We start from the raw sequence: 25,856 nt of genomic DNA, 5'->3' as shown, positions 1-25,856 counted from the left end.
TCCACCGCCTGCATGACAGCACTCCATTACTCAGCTTATAGTACACACACACACACACACACACACACACACACACACACACACACACATTAAGACGACATGCACATTTAGAGCTTCTGCGTTTTTATTTTTAATAGAAAAAAAGTATTCAAAATAATACAACAGGAAGTATCCAGTAAAGATGACCAAAAAAAAACAAAAAAACAAATCAAAAATGTGATCAGGTCTGTGTCTCCACGGCAACCACACATCCTCACCTTGAGATCAGCCCGGTTTGCTGCTTCAGTGCCCGAGTGTTTATGTGCGTGTGTGTGTGAGAGAGAGAGAGAGAGAGAGAGAGAGAGAGCAAGAACACTGAAACAAAGCAGAAATAGAGAGCAGAGCTTTGCAGAATACCTCTGATCGATGCGCATGATGTCTTCTGGTGAAATTAAACACAACAAGGTGTGTGTGGATGTGTGGTTGTTTTATGTACATGTAGAGGTGTGTTGGAAAGAGTGTGTGTTACCATATGTACAATAAAAGACTCCATGTATGTATGTGACAGTCAGGATCCCGTGTGTTATGGTTATTAAAGGAGGATGGATTGGGTTGAGACACAGATGCTCTGATTAATGCAGCTTCACTCTGCCTGCTGTGGTGATGAGGAAGATGATAATGTCACTGAAGATGATGATGATACACTAAGGAAGCCAAGAGTCAAACAAACTGAAGAAAAGAACATCAGAAAAGGGTAAAAAGTAACTGAATGAGTGGCTGCGGAGTAGAATTAAGAAAAAAAAAAAAAAAAAAGGTCCTTGACTTCAGAAGGCAGGAGGAGTTTAGAGTTTCTAAATCACCAGCTTGCTCCCTACTCTCTCTTATTAAAATATCCCATATTTTTCCCTCTTTCTTCTCCACCTTCCTTCACCCTCCCTCACCCATTCTCTCAGTCCCTCGTGGCCCAGGCCGGCCTGGCTGTAGGTAGGCAGACCAAAAAGTTCAATGTTGATCCTGGCGGCGTTACATAACTCCTCTGCCTTCAGCATCTTCTCCTCCCTGGGTTTCCTTTCTTCACCACTTGTGTGTCTCTCGGTTCTCCACACACCCACAGAGTCAATGTTTATTCTCCCTTGGCCTCCATATTTGGAGTTCCTCTGTCCAACTGCAAGGGTTAAATATTCAGGATCGGACCACGGAGGGTAAGACGGACAGATATGGAGGGACAGATGGAGGGCCGAAGAGCTGCTGTTGTCCCGCTTGAGGAAATAACTCTGTTTGACCCGACAGTGGCAAGTCTTTCTCTCTGTTCATGTCAACGTGTGTGCCCATCCACCATCACATCCTCCTCCATATCTCCGTCTTGTCGTTCATCTGTCTATCCCTTCGGTCCTCTGCCACCTCCATCTGTCCGGTCAGGGGCCTAAAGGGTCGAGGCGCTAAGAGAGGAGGGCTGTAGCCTCTGAAGAAAGTTTTCTTTATCCCATTCTCTCTTTCATTCATTTATCCCCCACTCTTTCACTTGCGATTAAAATACTATCTTTGCTATATCTTCATAAAACACACACATGCTCATACCAACACATAGTGTCCCATCACATAAACAATCCTACTGGTAAAACACTGATTCAGCTCTCTCTCATTCACTCTCTCAGGCACACACACACACATGCGTGCACACACACACATACACACACTGTGCGGCTCTCTGTGGGGGTGAATCCTGGGGGCCTCTGTGCTATGTCCCATCTTCCTCCTCCTCCTCCGAACAGTAGTCTCTCCCCTGCAAAGAAAGGAATTAGAATATGAGATGTGTGTTCCTGTTTTTTTTTTTTTTTTTAACTCAGTATACTCAGTAATAACCTACTTCAAATGACTCTCTCTGGACTGTCTGCATGCAGCAAAACCCCCACGCACCTGTTACTCCAGTCACGTTTAAACAAAGCCTCGCCTGTTTGAAGGTAGTGGCATAGAAAATACTGGATGAGGCAGTAAAATGCTGACAGGTGGGCAGTTATGTTGTTTTGTTTCTTCAGTCATGATGAAGAGCTAACTCGACTCCTCTCCTCTCCAGAGTTTGTCTAACTCTACACTCTCTCTCTTAAAATGAGGCTTTAAAATACTGGATGCAACCGTGATACACGAAAAATCAGTGGTGGAAAGTAACAAATACAGCTGCCGAAGTACTATTCTGAGGTACTTTACTGCTGTATTTCCATTTAATGGTAGTTTATACCACATTTTTTTAAATGAAAATATTGCACCTTACAACAAGTTATAAACACAACATGGACATATTTTGTTTGACCTCATAAGGTTTATATGGTGAACATGTAAGAAAACGGTTGCCCATTGACAAATTCAACAGATACGCAGCAACATTAGATTTAATGTCAATATCCATCCTCCTTTTAGCTCTGTTTTTGGTCTCCACCAACTCCTGAGGGAAATATCTGGATCTTCAGCCGCTAAATGCTCAATTAGGTAGCTACTAAAGGTGTCTGTCTGCTGTTTGGAGCTGTGCATGCAGTGTATGGTTGTTATATCAGAGCTCTTGTGCTGAAAACAATGCTGTGACAAGAGTGAATTAAAACGGTGAAGTTGCGGTTCTGAAAAAACAATAAAACACTTAAAGACAATAAAATACTCTATATAGCTGAAGGGAACTGTAAACTTGGGTAATAATTCTGCATGGGTTTGCCACTATGCAACCATGCGACCGTTTTCACAATATAAATTATTATTTAAACCATTGTTAATGGGATAATATTGAATAGAGCAGCTTTAAGTATAGTAATACTTGTTTATTTACTTAAGTAAGATTGTGAATGTAGGATTGTTATTTATATTGTTGCATTCACTCAAATAAAGGACCTGAATTCTTCTCCTGCCTCTGAACTGAAAAAAAAATGGAAAGTTTTAAGGCAGAGTCGAAAAATTAAATGGATTCTATCACAACTCCCAAAACTGAATCCAGCCATTACAGCCTCACAGCAATTCCACTTTGCAACCTCATCTGTAGTCAGAAACCACCAGAGTAATTCAAGTGGCTGACAAAGAGTAGTTAAGTGCTCCTCACTGAAGCCATCACCTGTACCTCCCCCTCACACATGTGGAGCCTGTCTCTTTAAATGTTAAGACCCAGCTGTTTCTTTGAATGCTCTGAGACCCCCCTGCCCCCCCCAACCCTTAAGTGCATGAAAACACACACATATTTATACACAGCTCCCACCCACCCCCCAACTTCACCTTCTCAATCTTCTCATCCAGCATTCTGAAAAATTCCTGCTGGCTCTCTGACGTGTGAATACTGAGAGAGAGAGAGAGGCAGAGAGAGAGAGAGAGAGATGGAAAAGCAAGAAGGAGGGTGAGAGAGGAAGTTGGAGGTTGGAGAAGGGAGGCAAGAAATACATCATGAGAATTTTCCATTACACCCCCCACACAGCGCAAACATGCATGTACGCACACACACGCACTCAATCCTTACTGCAGTGTGAGAAATCCATGGTTTTGAGGCTGTGGAGGAATTTAAATAATTATTTAATATAAGTAGTGACCCAATCTCAGCAGCCACTAGCGACCAATATGTATTTGTGTATATACAAGTACTCATCAGCACACAGACAGAGGCTATGGTTGGCCAATAAACAGTCGCATCTTAATGGATACTGGTCATAACAGACATTATTATTAGAGGGTCATTTCAGCTCAATTACAACAGAAATTCAGTAACTCTCATTAGGACTACTTTACATGGAAGAAATACTCCCTATGATGTATGCTGCTGTTTCTTTTAAATCTAATTTTTAAATTCTGTGAGCACCAAAAATGAAATTCCGTTAGGCAAGATCAAGTGTTCAAGTTATCAGAGTTACCCATAATATATAGATCATATATTCTGATACATTTCCACCAGGCATTTGCAGTATGCAGACTGCGGTCGGCCACTTACTTAGACTTGATGTTTGCTGAGGCGACCTCTTTCTGCTGTTTGCCCCTGTACTGTACATTACTCTTCTCCTGAAACACAAACACACACGTACACACATGGCATTGGTTTTCATTATCAGCTGATAAAGCAGCTAAAAAACAAACATCTTATATAAGCAAACAGGCAACACCACCAAAAGCACACGTCAAGTCAAGCCTGCATTATCAAATTACCTCCTCACCTGGCTGGCACTGGGCTACAGCCACAGGACACGGGCCACGGATATAATGTATGTAGGTTTAATAAAACAGGAAGGTTGGTCACCTCGCACAGTTTCCCGTTTATGTTTCTGCAAGCTTTATGTATAGTTTCCTGCTATAGTAAAATGCTGCAGTGACTCTGCGGTGATAAACCAACAAATACTGTAGAGAACACCTACAGCGGTGACAAATGGAAAGAAACAAATACTGGTCTGACCACATATTGTGGTTGTACTGGAGTTTACTAGGCTGTGCCTATGTAAAAATGTGGCTTGGGTCTTTCAATGACTCATTCAACGTGAGTAACATACCATACCAACCCAGTCTTGAACAAGACATTTCAACAATTTCTGCAGTCCAAAGAAATGACAGAGAACGGTGTTCTGACCTTTGCAATAACCTAAGTCAAGCTGTGTGTTTGACAGGAGGTGCTTCCCTTCATGGTCATAGCCAGTTGCTTTGATAAGGCTGGGGTTTTTTTTAGCTATAGTAACATAAATTGTGGCAGTGTGACACTGCTTCTGGTTTTTTTTAATCAGGATTTATAGGCACACTGACTATTTTTTCACCACTTGCCAGGACGGCAGGCTGAATGACCTGATTTACTGAACAAACAACCCGGCTCTCGCTTCACACAAACACACTTCTCAGTCATTTCATATGTTTTGGAGGGTAAATGTGCCTGAACCTATTAATTATTTACAAGCTGGATTGAATAGCCAAGTTATTTGGAAAGTTATTATAGGAAAATTTCACCGGTGACACTGCAACACTTCTTTACGCTGTTTAATACCTAAAGGTTTTGCAGGAGGGAGTTGACTGAGCGATAAGCCCCCACATTCCACACACGCCAGCATGTTGTCTCTACCTGTGTGTGAGGCACCTCCTTGTGCGTTTGTGTGGGCTTCTGCGCTTGTGCAAGAGACAATAAGTATGTATGTGTCGGCTGACGGAGCCGCCTTCGGACACAAACACGAGCTTGTTCGCTTGAGTTGATGAACTGTCAGGAAAACGCTCGAGTCTGTCTGTGGATGACAAGCTGTCAGTGCATGGGTGTGTGTGTGTGTGTGTCTCACCAGGTTCTCCTGGTTGCGTGCATTCACCCGGTTTTCATCCCCCCTCATGTACTTCACCTCCTCCACTCCTTTCATCTTGTATTCATCTGAGGAGAGAGAGGTTTGGAGAGAGAAAGAGGGGTATGATTAAAGATGGGAGAGAGAGGCACAAGGAAAATAAACAACAACATGTATTTATGAGGCATCTCCCAGAAAGGAAACACTGACCAGACTCTCCTCATTCATCCTGGTCAATATAATGTGAAAGGCTAAAATAACTGAACTATGTCGTATCAGCTCTACTCCACGCTCACTGCATTATATCAACATTACTAGTGACTATTCCACTGATTATAGTTATAATTTGTCCGAGGTAATCTGATAACTAAGACCTGATACAGTGTTTTAGAAAGTGGACACGGCAGCTGAGGTATAGGTAGGAGGACAATCGTCGCCTCCTTTCCATTTTATCTACAGCAGCTCATCACAGACAGAGGACAGACAGACAACAACAGAGAGACAGATAGAGCGAGAGGGAATACACATGTAGCGTATACGTGAAGTACAAGAAGAGACAGAAGAGACAAGAGGGAAAAAAGAAAAACGTAACAGAGAAGGAGCAAGCTGGAGGGGATTAAAGATCAGTGGAACAGCTTCTAGGCTACATGGACAGCTTAGACAGTTAAGACAGTTAAGACAAGCACAGTGGCAGCAAGAGTGGTAACACTTCCGCAAGACTGCACGGCACCACCACCACACCCAGCGCTGTGCATCCAGAGTCACTGCTGAAGCTAAGACTTAGGGCAATAAACCTGGAATTATGTATCTCTCACTGATCCAAGGTCGCTCATACTGCAATAATGTCTGAATCCCTTATAATTCAACTAAGAATAGCTAAAATAGGTGGAAATATGTAAGACTGTGTGTGGTACAATGATTATTTTCATTGTTTGATTATTGGTTATTACTGTCAATTATTTTTATGATTAACCGATCAATCACTCTGTGTACAGAGTTCCACAATTTCCAAATAAATTACCTGTTTTGACCAATCAACAGTCCAAACACTCAAAGATATTCAACGTACAACTTTATAAAGCGAAGAATAGAAATGCATTTACATAAACTGATTAACAAAAAAAAAACTCATACCCTCACTTAATATTCCCTGTGTGCTGTAATAAACTCCTTTGACTGAGCAAAAAAAGAATCATCACCCTTGTGCATCATCGCTGACAGTTGCAATGTTGCATGACTGTGTGGGATTGTTAGCAGACATTTTTTGAGACCACTTTATATAGTGCAAACATTTCATGCTCTGAATTTAAACACTCAAATAAAATGGTGGAAAAGTAAAAAGAGTCCCCAGTGTCGCTCATCCCAAGGTATCATAATATATCAGACAGTGATGTAAGATGATATGATGTCTAAAATCTCAACATAAAGCACCAAGGCCAAACCCAACCCAACCTTGAGCGGAACAACACAATCACGCTGGCATTTCTGCTGACTACCTGGCTGTTGCACACTTAACTGATAAAGCAGCAGCTGATACGCCGATACACACGCAGACACATACAAACGCCCACCTCTCTGCCTTATCTGCCACACACTTTGTATTTTGCCCTCACTCTATCAGCAGCCTGTCTGTCTGTTTTATCCTTATGTCTGTCTGTGCCACTTTGTACCCAGATGAAGGGTTCACCCCTCCCTCTGCTCTGCTGCTCACAGTCCACCCAGCACCTGGATCACCTGTGTGGCTGAGTGTGTGTGTGTTTGTTTCTCTGTGTGCATGTGTGAGATCATCTGCGATTCCACATCTCAGATGTGCGTCACTGCTGAGCTTAACATGGGCTTCACTTGTCAGATAAATGCTGCTGGTTTGAAATCATCTGAGAAAGAGAAGGAGAGAAACAAATGCAGACTACTTTTCTGCTGTTTGTCTCAGGAATGTAAACGGGTCGGAGCAAAGCAGCTCCTGTCTGAACATGCCGACACACACACACACACACACACACACACACACACACACACACACACACACACACACACACACGTTTTTATAACACTACACAGGCTCACCAAGCTTCGATCGGCTCTGTAAACATGCGGCACATACGGCGCTGCAGGAGGAAACAGAATTAAGAGCCATTTCCTCTGCTCTTCTGCACATTACAAAGGGCGATCCACATAAATTTCAAGCTACATAATCTGTAGCTGAAGGTGGATACAGATGGGGGTAAAATTAGCTGCTCCTAAATGAACATTTTCAAGCAGCAACTGAGGAAACTGTCATTTTATAATTTGGATGAGCGGCAGCCTGACTGAATGTTCTGCTCCTGTTACAGGATAGTCAGCAAGCTTAATGTGACGGGTATAGATAGATCAAAGTGACCCAGCTTACACCAATCAAGACTCATCACATCACAGGCCTTGCTTCAATTTAGAGCAAAAACTGGTCATGCTGTGTGAGTAGTATGTGCATGTGTGTGTGTGTGTGTGCGGCAGTCATTGTCACAAGAAATGACAAGGGTGTTTCGTCACACTGATGCCGGGCTCGCTTTGGGAGAGAGGGAGGGGAACCGTCAGAGAGAGAAGATGAAAGGGAAGAACTATTTTGAGAAGCCATGATTTTGTGATGTGGACATCTTTCTCATCTCTGATTAGAGACGGGAGCTCTGCGCTGACCTTAAGGTACCGTCAGTCACCACGAGTGCACGAGTGCGTGTGCACGGCCACGCTTCTATTTCAGATGGAGCTGTGCCTTTGAATCAGCGCGTTTGTCATTTTTATGCAAGTGCAGTGTCTATATGGGTGTGAGTCATTTACATAGCCTTCTTTAGGTGTGCACGGGTGTGTGTCTGCTCGCACAGCTCCAGCCTGCCTGTCCTGTGGCTATGTCACTCTGTCCTTCCTGCTGTGTGTCCTCCCTCTCAGCCACTCTGGCTCCAGGCCATCACCGGCCTGGCCATGACATTTACACCTGACCATGAAGTCTCGTCACTAACACACACACACGCACACACACACACACGCACGCACAATCATACCCATCAAGTGGGAATCGATTCAGAAAGCAATATATAAAAATTTGACCATAATATTCTGAACAAAAATAAATGTCATGCCTTTTGCTGGCAGGGAGAAAATGATGAAAAGCAGGACCAGACCGTACAGAAAATACATTCTGACACATTCAGTTTGAACATTTACCATCTCTGCTGACGCCCTGGTTGTTCATCATGGACCCAGTGAAAACACCAGACCACAACCAAATGATGTAGAAATATGTGTTGCACAATAAAACCATCAGAGTCACGTATCATCTGACTTTTTCTGTTGCAGCTGACTGAATCTTAACACGTCTTCCAATATCAGATCCACACTTCAAGGCAAATTATTAAATGATTAATGACATTATGTACATATGAAACAACCTTCAACATCCATAGTACACGCAGTGGGAGCCATCTCAAAAATGCACAGTTTTTAAACAGATAGACTGGTTTCTGGTACAGCTGCAACTAACTATATTTTTCATTTTCTCAATTTATCGACAAAATGTCAGGAAGAAGTGAAATGCTTGGTTTTCAGCCCAAGGTAATATCTTTGAATGTGTTGTTTTATTCAACCAACGGTCTAAAATCCCAAAATGTTCTATTCACTATAATGTACAATAACGACAAAGAAAAGCATGAAATCCTCACATCTGAGAAGTGGGAACCAGTAAATACAGAGCAATTTTGCTAAAACGCTTCATGCTGATTGCCAAATAGTTGCTGATATTTGGGAGATTCGCAGCATGAATGTGCAGAGGACAAATTTGCAGAAATTATGTTATGCAATCACATCAATATGGACCAAAGGACTGTTGCCAACATCTTGTGGCATCCACGCCATGAAGAACTGAGGCTGTTTTCAGAGCAAAGGGAGGTCCCACCCACTATTACTATGCTGTTCCTAATAAAGTGCTTCGACACATGACTGATACTCAGTGTCACTGGTTTATGTGGAGAGCTTGATAAGCTGGGTTCACAGCAACATGCCCCAGTTCTGGTCGTGGGACTTAAAAACCAACACACACACACACACACATCAACATGCACTGCACATACAGATGCACTCATGTACATCACCATATGTCTAGACATATGCATGTGACATATGCGGCACATACAGACATGTTTATTTCTGTTTCTTGTCAGATTCGGGCTTTCTTTTTTGTCCTATACTGTCTATACAGTATACAGTGTATGTAGTGTACATATCTAACCTTTATTTATTTATATGGGTTAATTCACTGAACATGAATACTCTTTTCCAGCAAGGCCCTGCTCCACAGTGCTGAAGTGCCCTTTAACAGTCTTGTTAAAGGGCACTTCAGCAAAGATAAGGGATGTGCAAGTGTTTCTCTGTCACCTTTGACTGCCATATTTATCCCTACAGCTCAGGGACTGAACCAGCAACCTCCAGGTCACGAGCCTACTTCTCTATTTCTCTGTACTGCCCTAAAGAAGAACTGTTTTCGCTCTTCACACACTGTACACAGACGCAGTATTTGTTGTGACTTGGGCTTGTCATTTACATTTCTTGTTCTCTGAAGAGGAAGAGAAAATTCTCTGCACAAGAGGTTCATTCGAGGAAACATCTGCTCTCTTGAACTTTGTTTTTTCACCTGTGCAGGTGGGAATATTTCAAGGACTCAGTGGCCATTCAGTAATCTGATAAAGAAAGCTCAGTATGAATGGAGTGCCAACATTTCTTCGAGGCGCTAACAGAACAGTCCGTATGGGGTAATTCTGTTTTATTCCCTGGGAGTAAAACATACCCTCTTTTTCTTAATGCTATTTTCTCTGCATCTGCCACAGAAATTTCATCGTATTCAGTCAGAAGGACTGACCCTCAAACCACTCAGCCACTTCACCGCCTCAAAACAACACAGACTTTAAAACAAACAGTGAAATCTGCACGCCACCATGTTTTGTATACACGTTAGGGTGCCACATACACAATCATCTGCACATACAGTACTACATACTCTATCTCCACTTCAATCTCCTCCGACTGTGATTATTGCAGACATCAGTAGCATGATGTTGTGGAGAGTGTTGCTATTTTCCCTCTTCGTCCTTCAGTGTTTGTGTAATGGAGCTCAGCCTTTTCCGGTTATTGTGCGAGAGAGTGGCCGAGAGGGAGGGAGGGGTGTGTGGGGAGTTAGGGTTAGCGGCCGGAGTCTAACAGAGCGGGCAGCCAGAATATCTGGGACACGCACACACATGCGCACATGCTCGCACACACACGCACGCACAAATGCACACAAGGACAGACTGACAGGCAGACAAGCTGTTGGAGGCAGATCAGTATGAGTATGAGAAGAGGGTTCAGTGTCTAAATAATACACTGATATGCAACATACCAACACACACATGAAGACAAATGTGTGTTCGTACAATTACAAAGTCTACTGGGGGTACACTGATGTGCGTAGGCGGGCTGACTGAGAAGAACTGACCAATCTTTTCCACCTCGATCACGAAAAAAAAGTACACCGGATGTTGTGGGCCAGTTCAGCTGAGGTCGGAAAGGGCAGCAAGTTAAGCGGGAACGAATGACTACACAGTACGTGACAATGACTGAAACACAGTCGAGAGGAGTCAGAAGGCCAGAAGAACAAACAAGGAGAAAGAGAAGATAAGAGTGGATGAAGACAAGATGGAGAGGAAAGAGGCGGGTGAAGAAAGGAGGTGTTACTGGGGGTTGTGGCCTGGGATAACTCTAATCCACGCTATCCAGGTCATTTGTGTCTTCCACCTCGACGCACACACTTGCAAACACACTCAAACAGCAGTCTGGCTCATCCACCGCCACTCTGGATTCCCCTTTAAACAACTGACAGAGAAACTGGGGGATAGGACGGGATGAAGAGGGAGGAAAGAGGAGGGGAGGTGAAAGGACACAAGGTTCTGACCTAATGTTGTGCCAGAGAAGAGAGGAAAAGAACTGGAGAGAAGAAAAACTGGGAGATGAAGGCAGGAAGAGGGTGGGGGGTGGGGGGGTGCAGAGACCCAAAATAGAGAGACAGAGAGAAAGAGGAAGGGAAGAACGAGGCCTTGAGCAGGGGAAGGGAAGAGGCGATCCAAATGAGACAGAGAAGTTGAGGGGAGAGAGAGAGAGGCAGCGTCAGCACACGTCATTCTCCCTTCCTCTCTCAAGGAAAATGCTCCACTCCTCCCATCGCTCTCCTCCCCTCATCTCCTGCCTCGTTCTGTTGCTCCTTAAAAGACGGGGAGGGAAACGAGACGTGAGAGCAGAGAGATCACAGGGAGGGGTAGAGGGGGAAAAGGATGAGGGGAACGTGTCGAAGAGAGAATAGAAGGGACAAGGAAGAGCCGCAAGTCAAGGAGAGGTCGCAGAAAGAGGGTGAGAGGCTGGAGAAGAAGGGTCAGAGGGAGAGAGGGATGACGGAGAGAGAGAGGGGGGGGACCTCCTGTGGATCGTCATCTGCCACATCCATCTGCCTGCGTTCAGCTATACCAGAGTGTTGCTCCTAATTCTTAATCGCTGTTAATCCCTCAACCACCCATCATCTCTCTCTTTCTCTGGCTTTCACTTTCATTCCTGTCCCTCACTGCACAACAGCCTGCTAGCTATAATTAAAGCTAGGGCTGTAACTAACGATTATGTTCATCACTGATTAATCTATTGTTTTGTCCTGTTCATTCTATTCATGTTCTATTCATGTCCAACGGAGAAAAGCAGCAAAATCTCATAGTGAAGAAGCCGGAAGAATAAGTCACTTATTAAAACTGTCATTGATCAACTGTCTCTTGAGAAAAACCAGAGACTAATCCAGTTGTTTTCAACCTTTCTGGCTTGTGACCAGCAGCCGTGTCTACTCATGACCCCCTCGTCAAAGGTTACAGAACTCTGTGAGTAGTGTAGAAGTGATGTTCCCTTTTTACCAGTTTCATTTTAATAGTTTTAGAGGCCTAAAGAGGTAAAACTGTCCACTATTGCACAATATGAAAAGCAACGTTTAGAGAGGTTTCCTTCTTTTCTATCTTGTCCCCAAGTTGGAAACCGCTGAACTAATCAATTAAATCATTTCATCACTAACCCAGACTCTTGCTTTATGTAAGTATTTACAATTGCTACATAGCCAATGTTAGCACTGACAGCTGTTTGCTTAGCAGTTTAGAAGAAATGCTACGAGTCAGCATCAAACTTTATTCCTTGACTCACCAACAGCTGTCTCCAGCTGTGGAAAGAAACGCCACGTTAACTCTTGGTTTGCATCTATTTCTATCATTTCTTTTCTTTGTGGCCAAATGTGGTTTCTTGCCATCCAAGCAGCACCACTACTTCACCCTCTCATGCTGGACTGACAGCAGACCGGACGCTGCAGTGATTCACTGTCACCTCTTGAGGTACGAAGTGATATCACGAGACGGGACGGGCCGAGACAGGTGGTTAGCCTGCTAACTTCAGTACCTCTGCGACACAGTGCATACACGACTTTGACATGACATCAAAACTGTTCGTTCTTCATATTCTGTTGATAATTTTGAACTAAAATACTTACACTTAGCACCTTTAAAGGGGTACTCCCTCCATTAATTGTTTTCCTATCACAGACACTGTATGGTGTCCTACAGCTGATGTACCAACTTTGTCGTGCCTGCAGAGAAATTAAAAAGCTTTTGAAAACAAAAAAACAAATTGAAGCCGCAGACACCGAGGTGTTCTGATTTGCTGACCTTTCTTTCTTTCTCTCTCAGGTCTCACTTCTCCCAAACTTTATGTTTCCATTCCTCTCAGTGTCTTTTTCTCTAGTTCCACAGACTAAACAACACCTGAGAGAGCTGCAACACTGCAGTCTCACTAACTGGTTACTTCCTCTCTCTCACATGAACTCGCAACACTGATGACTCCAATAAAACTGACTATCGTGTTGACAGTTATTGTCTGAAATGGAGAACTTAGCACTCTGCCCGAGGACTATGAGCTATAATGAAGAGAATATATTGTGAGGGCAGACGGGGCAATGGGTCCACGCTGAGCAATTAACCGAGTAAAATGGAGCTGTGAAGCTTTTATTGACATCCCTGTGTGTGTTTGAGTGTGTGCAAACTGACCCGTGAAGAGGTCTCCGTTGCTGTAGGCCTTGCCGCGTCCCTCCTCATCGTTGGGCACGGCCGACACCTGCTTGGCCGAGGTGCAGCCCATGGCCTCACACTCTGAAACCTCTCCTCATCGCACTCTCACCTGGTCAAGGACAGAGAGAAGGCCTTTTAAATTCATGACACAACACAATAAAAACGAACAGCACCGCTGTTATGTTTTTACAATGTCCTTTATAGATATCGCTTCTAAAATGTGGTGTACTGTTTGTTCAGCTACAGTGACTGTCACTCATGCTAACCAACTTCTTCTTTATTCAAAACAAACTTCAGTTTGGCAGTAGCTGCAAACACTATAAACACTTTAGAGCAGGGTTTTTGATGCTACACTTACTAAGAAAAATACATATAGCAAAATTTTGGCCATTATGTTTATGGCTTCGAGGCAGGAAACCTAAAACACATTATTTCCTTCCACTTCACAGAAGTGTCTGTCTCACACCTGGTGTTCGGAGCCACAAATGTAGGCTGAGTCATAATACATCAGAAGAAAGTGAAGTGAGAAATTTATATGAAAATGTCGCAGGTTATTACTCAAACCTCGTAAGTGTTTCTTTTAGGGCTAAACATAACCACTGTCATTATACGTGGAGAGCAGGAGCAGCAGCGGGGGCGGCCCAACGGGCGAACAAACAACATGACCTGATTTAAAGTAGGGCTGTCAATAAATTTATGTTCTGATTATATTCAGTTTAGATGTTAGATTTTATTTGAGATTTATTTAAGATATTAGTTATTTTTCCAATCAATAAATTAATTGTTTTAAAACATCAAAACATCACGACAGCACACTGCCAGAGCAACAAAACTATGCTCAGTATAAAGTAGAGTCAAATTTGAGAATGAGAAGCCTAAAAATATTTGACATTTTCTTCTGAAAAACCGCTCAGTGTGAAGGTCTTTTGCATAAGACGATGAAAACATCCTTATATAATACCTTTAATTATTTACATATGATGCATGAACTTGATATAGCAGTACCGATATAGGTGTGCTATGAGTATTATGTAACGTTATATAATTAGTTATTATTTTCCATCCTTGCCAGGAATCCATTCTATAGAATATAGAGGAATACGACTTCTTTCTATAATGAGTTTAAAACTTTTATTCTGTTTTTGTATCCGTTTCATATTATCGCTGGTTATTACGTTCCAGTGTGTTGATGTATTGTGTGGAATGTGTTAGCGTGTTCTTTCCAGCATGGAGATATTACATAGGTCTGATATATGTGAGACCGAGTGCTTCCAGGTATTGGCTATAAATCTGTCATGGGTTACTATCAGCTAAATCAACAGGACAGTAATTTCTTCATTCTCTGTAGCGGTATGAAAAAGGAGTTTCACTGTTGTTCTGGAAAATCTCCGCTGACACTCAGAGAATTAGTTCATTTTGTGATGGATGTAAGTCCAACATTCAGTCTCCTGAGCAAAATATCCTGCTCTTTAGCTGCTAAATGTTAAACTATGCTCTCCACTTAGTAGCTAACATTGTCTGTATACTGTTTAGTTCTGGGCGGGTAGTGTACAGATAATTGTAGGTGCTTTTTTTTTTTAGCTGGCTGCTGTGGCTGGAAATGAAATTCATGAGAGTGAACCAAAACAGCAAAGTTGCTCGCCAGAAAATCAAAACAATGAGCTAAAATGTGCTAAAAGGCTGCAGAGTCGGGTGATACATCAGGTCCCGGGTACTTTAACATAACACTGAAACCTTGTGTTTGGCTTAAGTTAGTCCTGTTGAATTGTCTTTAAATTAAACAGCTGTTACTTTTAACATCATGAGGGTAGGATAGAGTAGGAGTAAAATAAACTTAACTCTTCATTATTATTCAGAAAAGAGGAAAGTAAAACCCTCCCACCCGGCAGGACAGCTGACACAAAGCTGTGAGCATCGCTGTCAGTCAATCACACACAGTCAGACACTTTACACTATAGATAGTCCCCATGTCACTCACACATGCCATATGCTGTCACTGACAGAGCCCATCTGACTGCTGCCAGTTTAAAAAACAAAAAAAACAAACATGCATACACACGTAGAGGCAGCCAATGATCACCCATCACCAAAATTACATTTGCAGCGCCGGTACATAAGTGAGAGGAGGGAGGATGTTAGATGAAGAGAGAGAGAGCGGAGGGGGTTGGAGAGGCAGAAAACACTGAAGAGACAGAAACGACAAAGAAAGGGAGGAAGTAGGTGGGGCAGACGAGGGGGGACAGGGGTGAAGGAAAGGATGGAAAATAGGTGGGATAGAAAGAGGCCAGGGAGAAAGACGAGTGCAGGGCTTCAAAAGAGCGCCGCCGCTTGCCTCTCCTCCCTCCTTCAGTGATCCTCAGACCGTTTGAAGTTGACAGGAGGCCAGTGTTTACTCCTGTGTTTAGGCTGCGGCCGACCAGCCTCCATTTCTCTGGACACAACACAAAGCGCCAGGTGCACAGGGTGCAGGGAGTAGCTGCTGTGCGACTATGTACCTGTGCAGATGGATAATTCCAGTCAAGTTAAACTTGTCTTATTCTCATAGATTTGTCCATCATTTCTAATCAGTACATGAAAATAAATAATAAGATGGCACTTACAAAGTTATTGCTGAGATTTGGGAAAACAGTGCCTATTACTTTTGGATTAACCAGTGAACGTAAAATGACATTAATCTCTGGAGCCTGAGCAGAGCTTACACATGATTTTCTCAAAGGGCCCACAGGTGACAGGAAGTTGTACCTCAAAAGAAAAGGATCAAGACACTCACACAGACAAGCAGGTGTGCAGTTGTGTGTGGTGTCACCTATGGCCTGAGTGTGAAGCCTGGTCGAGAGAGCAGCTTATCAGCCCGCTCCAGGCAGCCTGGGACACCTCTTACTATGACTACCTCTCAATTATGTCTCACACGCACACAGACATGCACAGAAATCCACACAGACATGCACAGCTGGAAGGTCTTAATGCAATCTCAGACACATTGTCGCAAAGAGACACTCGCGGCAAAGTTTCAAAAATAATCTCATCCAGCATAATCTGTCTCTTGACAGGTCCCTTAAATGAGGAGCCTGCGCCGAGAAGGATGAGGTGCGCGCCCGGAAACGCTGCCGCGGGGGGTACGCGTTACCTGTCAGAGTATCACAGCACAGTGAAGCAGAGAACCAAAAGCCAGAGACAGAAAAAAGCAAAGACAGCCAACGAGAGAGAGAGAGGCGACATAGAGAATGAACAGTCACAGCTCTTTTAACTCTGGGCTATTAGTGTAGAACTGAAGTGAACATTAGATTAGCAGAGCACAGAAATTCCCGTCTGAAAACCACTGAAGGAAGTGTTCTGAGAAATATGAGCAGCCTTGATAGATTTTAAGTTTCAAAGGGTCTCCAGTATGTGGGCAGCATCTGTTTGAAGGGCTTTGATTTGTGTGTATTGAAACATCAAATTGTGAGTAGGAGCAGGCTAAAAATAGACCTAGCAGTCCCAAAGCTATTGTTGTGTGCAGGGATAATGTTAGGCTGTGTGAATCTGTAAGCCAAGCTGCTATTACTTGGGTTATACATATAAGCTACAGCCAGTAGGCAGACTATTACAAAGCCAAATACACCTATAAATAAATAACAGAGAGGCCTGTAATATGGCAGAGGATACAGGGAGGCTTCAATGACACAAAAATCAGTTATGTGTTGAAATTCAAAGAGTCATCGCTAGTGTGTTTCGCAAGACTCCGGTCATAATGAGACATGGTTAACAGCCTCTTTTATTGCTCACAGTCTCTTCACACTCAACATTTCCTGGTGTAATCTTTTTCAAAATCTTCTGATGGGAGTTTTTTTTTTTTGGGATGTTTGGTTTGATGAGAGGAGCACACTGTTGATTTTGGCACTGTATTTTTAATCATAAATCAAGTAATTTCACGACCATCCAATCAAAGAACTACTTCCCATTCTCAGGAGGACCAAAGAATGATTACTGAAGTACGAAATAAGGAAACACAAACACAAAACTGTGTTTTTTTTGTTTTGTTTTGTTATTTAATCAGACAGGTTTTACATCTTCTGGCTTCAAAAAAAAAAAAAAAAACAGTCAGAGAGGGGAAAATTACTTTTTGACTGAACTGCTCAAGACACTCATAGACATGGACTGAATAGACTCAACTTCATATTAAGGAATCACAAGTGTAAAAAAGTTGGGAACCGCCACAGTAAAGAACAATTACAACTAAAGGGTCAGGAATAGTCACTGTTTCACTGTACAATGAGATCAGAGCGCACACTTTTAGCACTGGCGAATTTAGCTGGAATCACCCTGTGCCGGTGGCCGCTCAGTGCCACATGCAAGACCACAGCGGGGCGTTGCTTGGTGTTTATTTAACCCACAGGACAGCTGGACTGTGCGGCTCAGAGCTCGCCTACTCCTGCAGACGCTGAAGTGTGTCAATGGGACAAGCTTAAGTCTGGCAAGTCGGTTAAGACCCTCACACCGAGCAAACATCTTCCGCTTCTGCTGTCAAACACACACACACACACACATAAAAGCTGAGCCAACATGATCTGATAAACACCCAGTGTCTGAAGGGGATAGGAGTTCTTAATACTAACTCGCACACAACCACCACAGCATTCATGCAACTCGCTCCAGATGCTTGACATTCATCACAGGGTATATTCACCGAAGCAAAGTAGTAGCCCAATTTAGGGATATAAATAATACCATGATGTCAGCTAGCGTCATTTCTAGATAAAATTACAACGGTTTTGGCTGAGAGCCTCCTGTCAGTGTTTCACTCCATAAGCAATCCTAAATACATCAAGATAATAATATAAGCCTCGCAGCACAAAGGCCTCTAACGCCTCATAAATGGAAGTTAAGGCCAAGAGGCATCCTGAACACATGGCAAATACCCAAGTCCTCGAAATGGGTAGGATAGGATCTGGCAAACACAGAGGCTTGTCCATGCCTGCATACCTGGAGGTGGGACATGAGCCACTCGCAGTTGTGTGAATAAGCCTCCTTTACAAGTCAGTTTGTCAAAGGAGGAACTCAAAAAGGACTGTGGAGGGAGATGTGAGTATACATGCTTGCATAAACATACACACTACACACAGGCCAAGCAGTGTGCAGTGTGAAGGTTTCTCAAACACAGGATTGTGCCAGAGGCAGATCGAGCAACCACAGAGCCTGAAAAACTGGCTGAGCTAAAGTGAAAGAAAGAGGATTACTAGAGAGAACTTTTTTAAGGCATGTAACAGGTTTGTTTTTTTTCCGTGTGTGTGTGTGTACTTGATTTCCTTCTGTGTGTGTCATTTCTCATAAAACAGCTACTAGAACAGGAGTGCTAGCCTGTGATTCAGCTTCCTAGTAAGGAAAGAGATATGAAAGCCCTGGGTGGGGGGGAAGTGATGACTTCATCCACGGTCAAAGCCTCAGAGAGACTCAGGGCTCCAGGGCAGGTCTCTCAGTGTGTCCACCTGTGACAGAGCAGAGACTCATCCTCTGCTTCACGATGCTGCACAACTGAGTGCTGAGCCATGCTCCGCTGCTCTGCACTGCACTGCACTGTACTAAACTGAACTGAGGTGACCGAGTTGGTCAGCGAATCGACATATGCTGGTGGTACTCTTGGAAATATGTGGAGTGCAGGGTCTCCCCCAGAAAAACGGCTAGCCGAGATGGTAAGCCAGCCATATCCCGACCATCTTATCTTATGATTAATTTAGTTCGCGGATCAGGGCCTAAACACCCTCATTAAACATATGGCATTTGCTGTGTGAAATAGCGCTTTGTAATGATTTTGTAGGAGGCGATCTTTGACTGAGGCAAGGCGGTCCACCTCTACTATAAACCACCTCACAATACTGTGAATAAGGTTGGGCAACGTGATCATATTTACCACTGTAACAGTGAGTGTGTTAGGCCATTGCAGGCAAGACTGCAAAACAAGGAGCAGGACTGTTTCACCGTGACACTGGAGTGGTTTTTCAGATATCACTTATTTGTGGATATGGATATTTTATCTATAAATTGTTTGTCAAGAGACTTTTCTGACATTTCTCCATGTCCTGCCACGTATTAACATTGCACCCTTCATTATAAAAGATTCAATCTTACTGCCTAACCCTCGGAGTGGGGTTAGGCAGAGTGGACTGTTTTTTCTGTTTGTTTGTTTTTTGTTTTTTTTAAATCATAATATAGTAAATTTTCAAACCAAGATATTTCATCATAATGATGCAAAATTTAAATACAAATTCATTTGCCATCAAACAATCCTGCTCAGTGATTTTCAACTTTGCAAGTGAGCCAGCATGCACGACACCAGGACCCTGAGACTGAAGCAGCAAAACGGAATTCAGGCGTCTTTAATTTTATCTTTGACACCTGTGCTTTTCCTAATGTGACATGCTGAAATGTCTTCCGTGTGAAACGCACAGCAGTGACGCAGAGATGGTAAAGTGATAGCTATCACTGTAAACAATATGGTAAAATCTATGACATGATCATTGATTTATATCATCTCCCTGTATATATCACCTAACACCAATGCAACTGCAAATACTTCCCGCTGAACACTAACCTGACAAATATATCTTAATATTTGCTCTTACCGTCACAGCCAAAATCTACCTGAAATACGTTCCTGACACTCTGGTGGAGAATCACTGCTGCGTGCTGCAGTGTGGCGAGTGTCTTTGCCTCTTTCTGACAGAGCGGAGTGTCACTACAACTCCTGGGCCAACGCGCCATAGTATTTACTCTAGCCAGGCAGCAAATGCTGCACCTCTCCTCTTGTCCCAGTTTAAGTACTCCATCAGTCTGACAAGCCCGGGAAGCAGTGCCAGCACACACACATACACACACACACAGGCTGGCGGACAGTAAAGGTTTCTCCTGAGTGGTGTGCTGTTGCTTAAAGTGTACGTCTCCATTCTCTCTCACTTGCTGTCTGCTGTTGTGAGAGCGGCGGCTCTTTCTTCTTTCTCAGTCTTGAAATGAGGCTGACAAGTGGTCATGAAGGGAGGGAGGGATGGACGTGGAAACGGGGGGTGGAGGTAGATACAGGCGCTCCTCTGTTCTGTAGGGTGAAACCGTAGCCCGGCCGTGTGACAGACAACGAGAGACACATTGCACATAACAAGAGCGGGTTTCAGACAAGTTGTAAGACACATATACTTTGGCAAGAGGCCTATGTTTTTACTCCAGGCCCATAAAAACCAGATGAGTTGAAACTGAGAGGTCTGCATGAATCTAACCATATCCTTTCACTAATGTAGCTTACAGTGAGAGCAAGAGAGACAAAACGAGAAAAGGGGCAAAACAAAGGAGCGAAACCAGAAAGTGATGAGCGAGAGCATTTCAGTTTGCTATGAGCAGTCTGACCTCAAAGACCAGCAAAGTAGTCAAATTTGAAATCTGAGCTTGTATTGAGCCTCATCTTGATGCAGGTGGAACCACACCATACAAAAATGGATTGTTCCACCTAATGCAGCCTAGGCTACAGGATAAAATGTCTCCTCTGAGGCCTACTTAAATGGCTGGCATTTGTACCACCAAGTTCTCAAGAGCAAAATGGTCTCCCTGAAAGAGCAAAAAGCAAGTAGTCGTGCCTGTTTTATTCCCCCACCCACCCTTCATGCTCTCTTCTGCTGCTTCCAGTTGTGACTGAGGTAAAAGCAGGTCAGAGCCTGAGGTGATCGGTGGGTGAAGAGAAGGATCAAAAGGGTAGAAAAGTACGTAACTAAGCAAAGAAATGCTTTAGCGATGTTGTGACATTCTCCTGCACTGACATGAAAGACACAAGCAGGACAGAGGGAGAGTAAAGTCTGAGAGTGGGTCATTACAACCACCTATAAGTCAAAAGGTGGTATATCTAATCCACGTTTGACTCTTCTAATATGAATTTTCAGAAGTTTTTTGCCCAACCTTTGATATGACACCTTAAGGTGTATTTAACAGGTGAATGTTTGGACTTGACAATTAGTTTGGTCTGTAGAGAAACGTGCTATCTAAAGAGATGTTGCTTAATTGGTGATGGTATACCTATAAAGGCATTCACCAATGTGATGTATGTTTTTACAGTCGGTTCTTTTATGTATTCAGTTGCGTGTCGATAAGTGCTTGTTCATCACATTTGGAGACGGACAGCTGCACATGGCTGATACAGCGGGCCTGCTCCAACACAGCAGCCACACAAGTTCAAATATGTTTATGTTTTCTCAATCAAATCCATCTGAATTTCTAACAAACCAACCCACAACCAGCAAAAATAAAAGAACACAAGCATTAATATTCATTTGAAATTAGCACAGCTGAAAGAAAATAAATAAATATCAATCTGTGTATTACTGGCGAGCATGCTGCAAGATAATTGGCAAAGCTGGTCCGGATGCGAGTCTGAGTGTGAATGGAAAACGGCAAAATGTTTGCCTCTTCGAGACCTTCGCCAACGAGCTGCAGATGAGCCCGTGTTTTTGTGTCCCTACGTGGCCGGTGTGATACATATATATACGCACAATGTTATTCTTTCAGATGCAAACCAGCGTTTTTCCTCGTCTATTATCCTGCAAAGTGACACCCACGCTACAGCGAGGAAACCTTTCACTCAATAGACCCTTCAACAGTTTTTAATCAGCTATTTAAGAGACTAATGACACCTCACAGGAGGCTATTATGATTCAAAATCAGCTGTCAGTAGTTTTGCTAGGCAGTGAGGTTAAAATGTTTTATCAGAATATTAATATATAATATTGATATATATTTCATGATGCGGCGCATGTGTGCAAAATCACTTAGAAAATTTGTCAGCCCAGGGTTTTGACTCAGCCCACTCAGTTGTGGGGAATTTAGTTGTTTCACAGCCTAAGCGATAACCACAATCAGAAAAAACATGGCATCTGTTCTATGTAAAAGTGCTGCCGCTTTTCTCACTGAAGATTCATGTTTAAATTTATGAAAGTATATTAATTTTAATGATGTTAATAGAGGGGGTCTAAGCCCAGAGGCCCACCACTGTAATAAATAAATCTAATTCTGTTGCTGACATATTCATTTTTTTTATTATTAGTTTTAGCCATTTTTCAAACAAAAATACCAAATAATTGATGATTTTATCATCTGAAATTTAAGAATTTGCTGCTTTCCTTTGTCTTACATGGTGGTAAATTCCAGCTTTTTAAGTTTTGGACAGAACATTGAGTAAAACAAGGATTTTGGATTTGAGATGACTGTTCAGTTAATCAATAAGACAACAACAGACCGTCGGGCCCGAAATCAGTGTTTTATATGATTGCAAACTCAGTTATCCTTTAGTTTTGGACAGTTGGTCAAATAAAACTATTTATTTGAAGACTTCACCATGGACTTTGGGAACTTGTAAAGGGTGTTTTTCACTGTTTTCTGACACTTTATAGACAAAATAATTAATCAAGGTTATCAGCAGATTCATTGCTTTAGTCTTAAAAAAAAAAGGCAGATAACCAGTAATGTGTTGCAAGAAACCCACCACATCATTAACTTAACAGCTTCTTCTCTATCACCTGTCTTTATATTAAATATATTGGCTTTTGCTGAAAGTTGAATGCGCCATTTCTTTTCTACTATCAGTCCAACTGTGGAGTTGTCATCGTGAAGGAATGGGCCTGCAGAGATCCTATCAGAGACCATTTTATCTACGGTGGAGATGGGAAACAGATGCATTCGGTCTGATGGGAAAACACTGTGCAAAGATTCACACAGCACTTTGGAGCCAGCACAGGAGTGAGAATAAGAGATAAGACAAGGGAAAAAAACAAGGCAAGCCAAATCAGTGCTGGACCCTGTCTCCATGTCCCATCCCAACTGGACTCTGAACACAAACTGCACTGTAAACACAGTCAGGGACACAGAGAGACGCTGCTTTATCATGTGACAAGACACGAGCACACAAAGCATGCATGTAGGCTGCCCAGCAAAACCCCTGCTGACTCAAAAGGCGAGCAGTCAGGAGACAAACCAATGGCAGGAACAGCCCACATCCACTGATCTACTCGTAGACTCCTGTGTGGACAGACACACATGCACAAAACACAATTTAGCAAAGCATACAATAACGACACAAGTGAGGCTTTCGGGTTTTAAGCGACAACATTTGCCGCTTTGGCTTTCAGTGAGGTAGACGAACCGATCGGCCAGCAAGCCCCCTCAGTCAAACTGACAGACACACAGAACCCAGAGGGATCGTGTTGTGCTGGCCTTGTGCTTTCTGCGCCGCAATATAGACTACCTCATCACACCTGAGAGCACTGAGCACTGCCACGTAGAGGACACAACGCACTCAAAGAAAACACAAACTGGATTTAAGAGACAGTCATGGGAACCCCCCCCCCCCCCCCCCCCCCCCAATCACACTCACTCACACACACAGAAGATGTCCCGGTAACCATGGAAACCCTCCACCTCCTCACAGGGTGACATCACAGGTGTTGCATCATGACCCAAACAGGAGCCAAACGTTCACCTGAACCGGTGTTAATCAGATCAAGGGGGGGCCACAGGTGGAGGGGTCGGGCAGACGGGGAAAGGACAGTGATGATGACTGAGGGGACGAGGAAGAGGGAGGAAGGACTAAGAATAGATCCTCCTGCCTCGGAGTAGGAGACAGAGTGGAAGAGAAAGGAATGAGGAGGAGTGAGACTCTTGCATTTCAGTCTCGTCTGCTAGCCACCGGAACCAAAAGCCGTATGTGAGCAACGACTCATGAGCACGCACACTCACAGCCACATATACACAACACACCACACTATAAGCAAGTGAGGGAGGGTGGGAGAGAAAAGCAGATGGAGGCAGATAGATGAAGACAGACAGATAAATCAGGTAGGGAGGGTGGGGGGGGGGGGGACTGTCAACATCCACTCACAGGATTGCTGGTACTCAATTTTAACCTTTATAACCCAGATGGAAGCTGCTGGTGACAGGATGCTGTCAACCTACTTTCACACCGGGGTGCTGCACAGCCACCAAATGGATGTAATGGTGTGGCGTTGATCACACGAGGAAATCTACAGTGGCTAAATGCCATATGGCACATTTCAAAGCAGCAGCCAGGAAGGCTTCTGGAAACCTATCAAGCTCCTTTGGCGATGTGGTCTGTATAATAAAGTCTGAGGAAGTGGGGATGGACACAAGTGAAAAAAAAAAAAAAAGACTCAGGCTAAGTTCTAGCTAATGAGCTGCAAATGAGTCTGTATATCAAATCTAATTCTGGCTGCTGCGACTTCTCTAATATTATCCAGCCATTTCTGTTGTCCCTCTGAGGCAGACACATTGCAACAGCAGTAATGAGCAAATGCCCAAAAGCCTACTGGTTATGTGTGGTGGTCAACAGAAGGCAAGAGCTTAATTTCCCATCATAGTGGAGAAGCTGGAGGCGCACACACACACACACATACACACAGGCTGTGCAGCAGAAGCAGAGGCAGCAGCCCCCTGGCCCGGCCACAGAACTGTGTCCTGTCCTGGGGCTTGAGCTGCAGCTCGGCTCAACAGCTGTGTCCAGCTGCGCTACGGGGAGACACTGGGCGCTTTGTTCCCCACGGGGGGAAAAGCAGAGTTGTGGGGCAGAGGGAACTACAAACGGTCTCCGTGCGCATACACATAGTTTCATTTCCACAAAGGTTAACGGCCTGCAGCCCCTGCAAGCCCAGGTCCCCTCTTCCTTCTGTTGAATGTTTCGCCAAAACCAAACGGCCTCACAGCAGCGGCAACGGCAGCAGCAGCAGGCACAGACGGAGCAGTGGGACAGGGTGCCACAGCCAACCAGGATGTGTGGAAAATTTGAAATGCGCTGAGCCAACGCTGTCCGAGCCGAGCGAGCACACTCACACACACTCTAAAAAAAAGAGAGAGAGAGAGAGCAATGTCCACATCTCTCTTTCGAGCCCCCTTGTCGTTTTACCGGCGGCCAAAACGATGAGATGAAGCCGCGTTAGCGTTGCAGCGAGACTCCACCGCCGATAACAAAACATCGACAGCTGCGAAGCCCAGTGTGCAGGAAGGAAAGCGCCGGGCAATCACGGTACACTCAGGAAACAACAACAAAAGACAGGAGCAAAGAGAGAGAAAGAAACCACAAGCAGGAGCGCGGTTTTCAACCGGGGGATAAATGACACCTCTGGGAGACGATTAACAAGTAATTCGCGCCGGTACTTACTCAGATGAACCGGTTCCGCTCGGTCCACTGGAGGATAGCCGGTCGGGTTCTTCCGGCTGTGTGTCGGGCGGGATCTGCGCTATGGAGACTCGAGAGCTCAGAGCCTCGAGGACTGAACGTAAACCGTGGCTTGCGTCATTTCACCAGGATGCCACTGTTGCGCGCAGCAATGCAGCCATCTTGCTGAGGAGTGTCCTACCAACCAGCTATGAAAGTGGTCCACTGTGAGCTGTATTTACCATTTCACATGCATGCAGTGGAGGGTCTAAAGGAAATCCACTAACAACGTCAACAAAA

General features: G+C 43.9%; 1 protein-coding gene across 1 annotated transcript; it reads right to left on the bottom strand.

Annotated features, from left to right (window-relative positions):
- Positions 1–106: 106 nt before the first annotated feature.
- zgc:92140 (uncharacterized protein LOC447854 homolog) lies at positions 107–25,749 on the bottom strand. The gene is made up of 6 exons (XM_041040829.1): positions 25,560–25,749; positions 13,361–13,490; positions 5,247–5,332; positions 3,932–3,999; positions 3,229–3,289; positions 107–1,762 (listed from the first exon to the last, which is right to left on the bottom strand). The coding sequence occupies exons 2-6, from the start codon at positions 13,449–13,451 to the stop codon at positions 1,718–1,720; spliced, it is 351 nt and encodes a 116-aa protein (XP_040896763.1). The 5' UTR covers positions 13,452–13,490; positions 25,560–25,749; the 3' UTR covers positions 107–1,717.
- Between the last annotated feature and the right edge of the window lie 107 nt (positions 25,750–25,856).

Source organism: Toxotes jaculatrix, chromosome 6 (assembly GCF_017976425.1).
Source record: "Toxotes jaculatrix isolate fToxJac2 chromosome 6, fToxJac2.pri, whole genome shotgun sequence".
NCBI lineage: Eukaryota > Metazoa > Chordata > Actinopteri > Toxotidae > Toxotes > Toxotes jaculatrix.
Note: the sequence above shows the minus strand (reverse complement) of the source record. Positions and strands in the feature narration are given on the sequence as shown.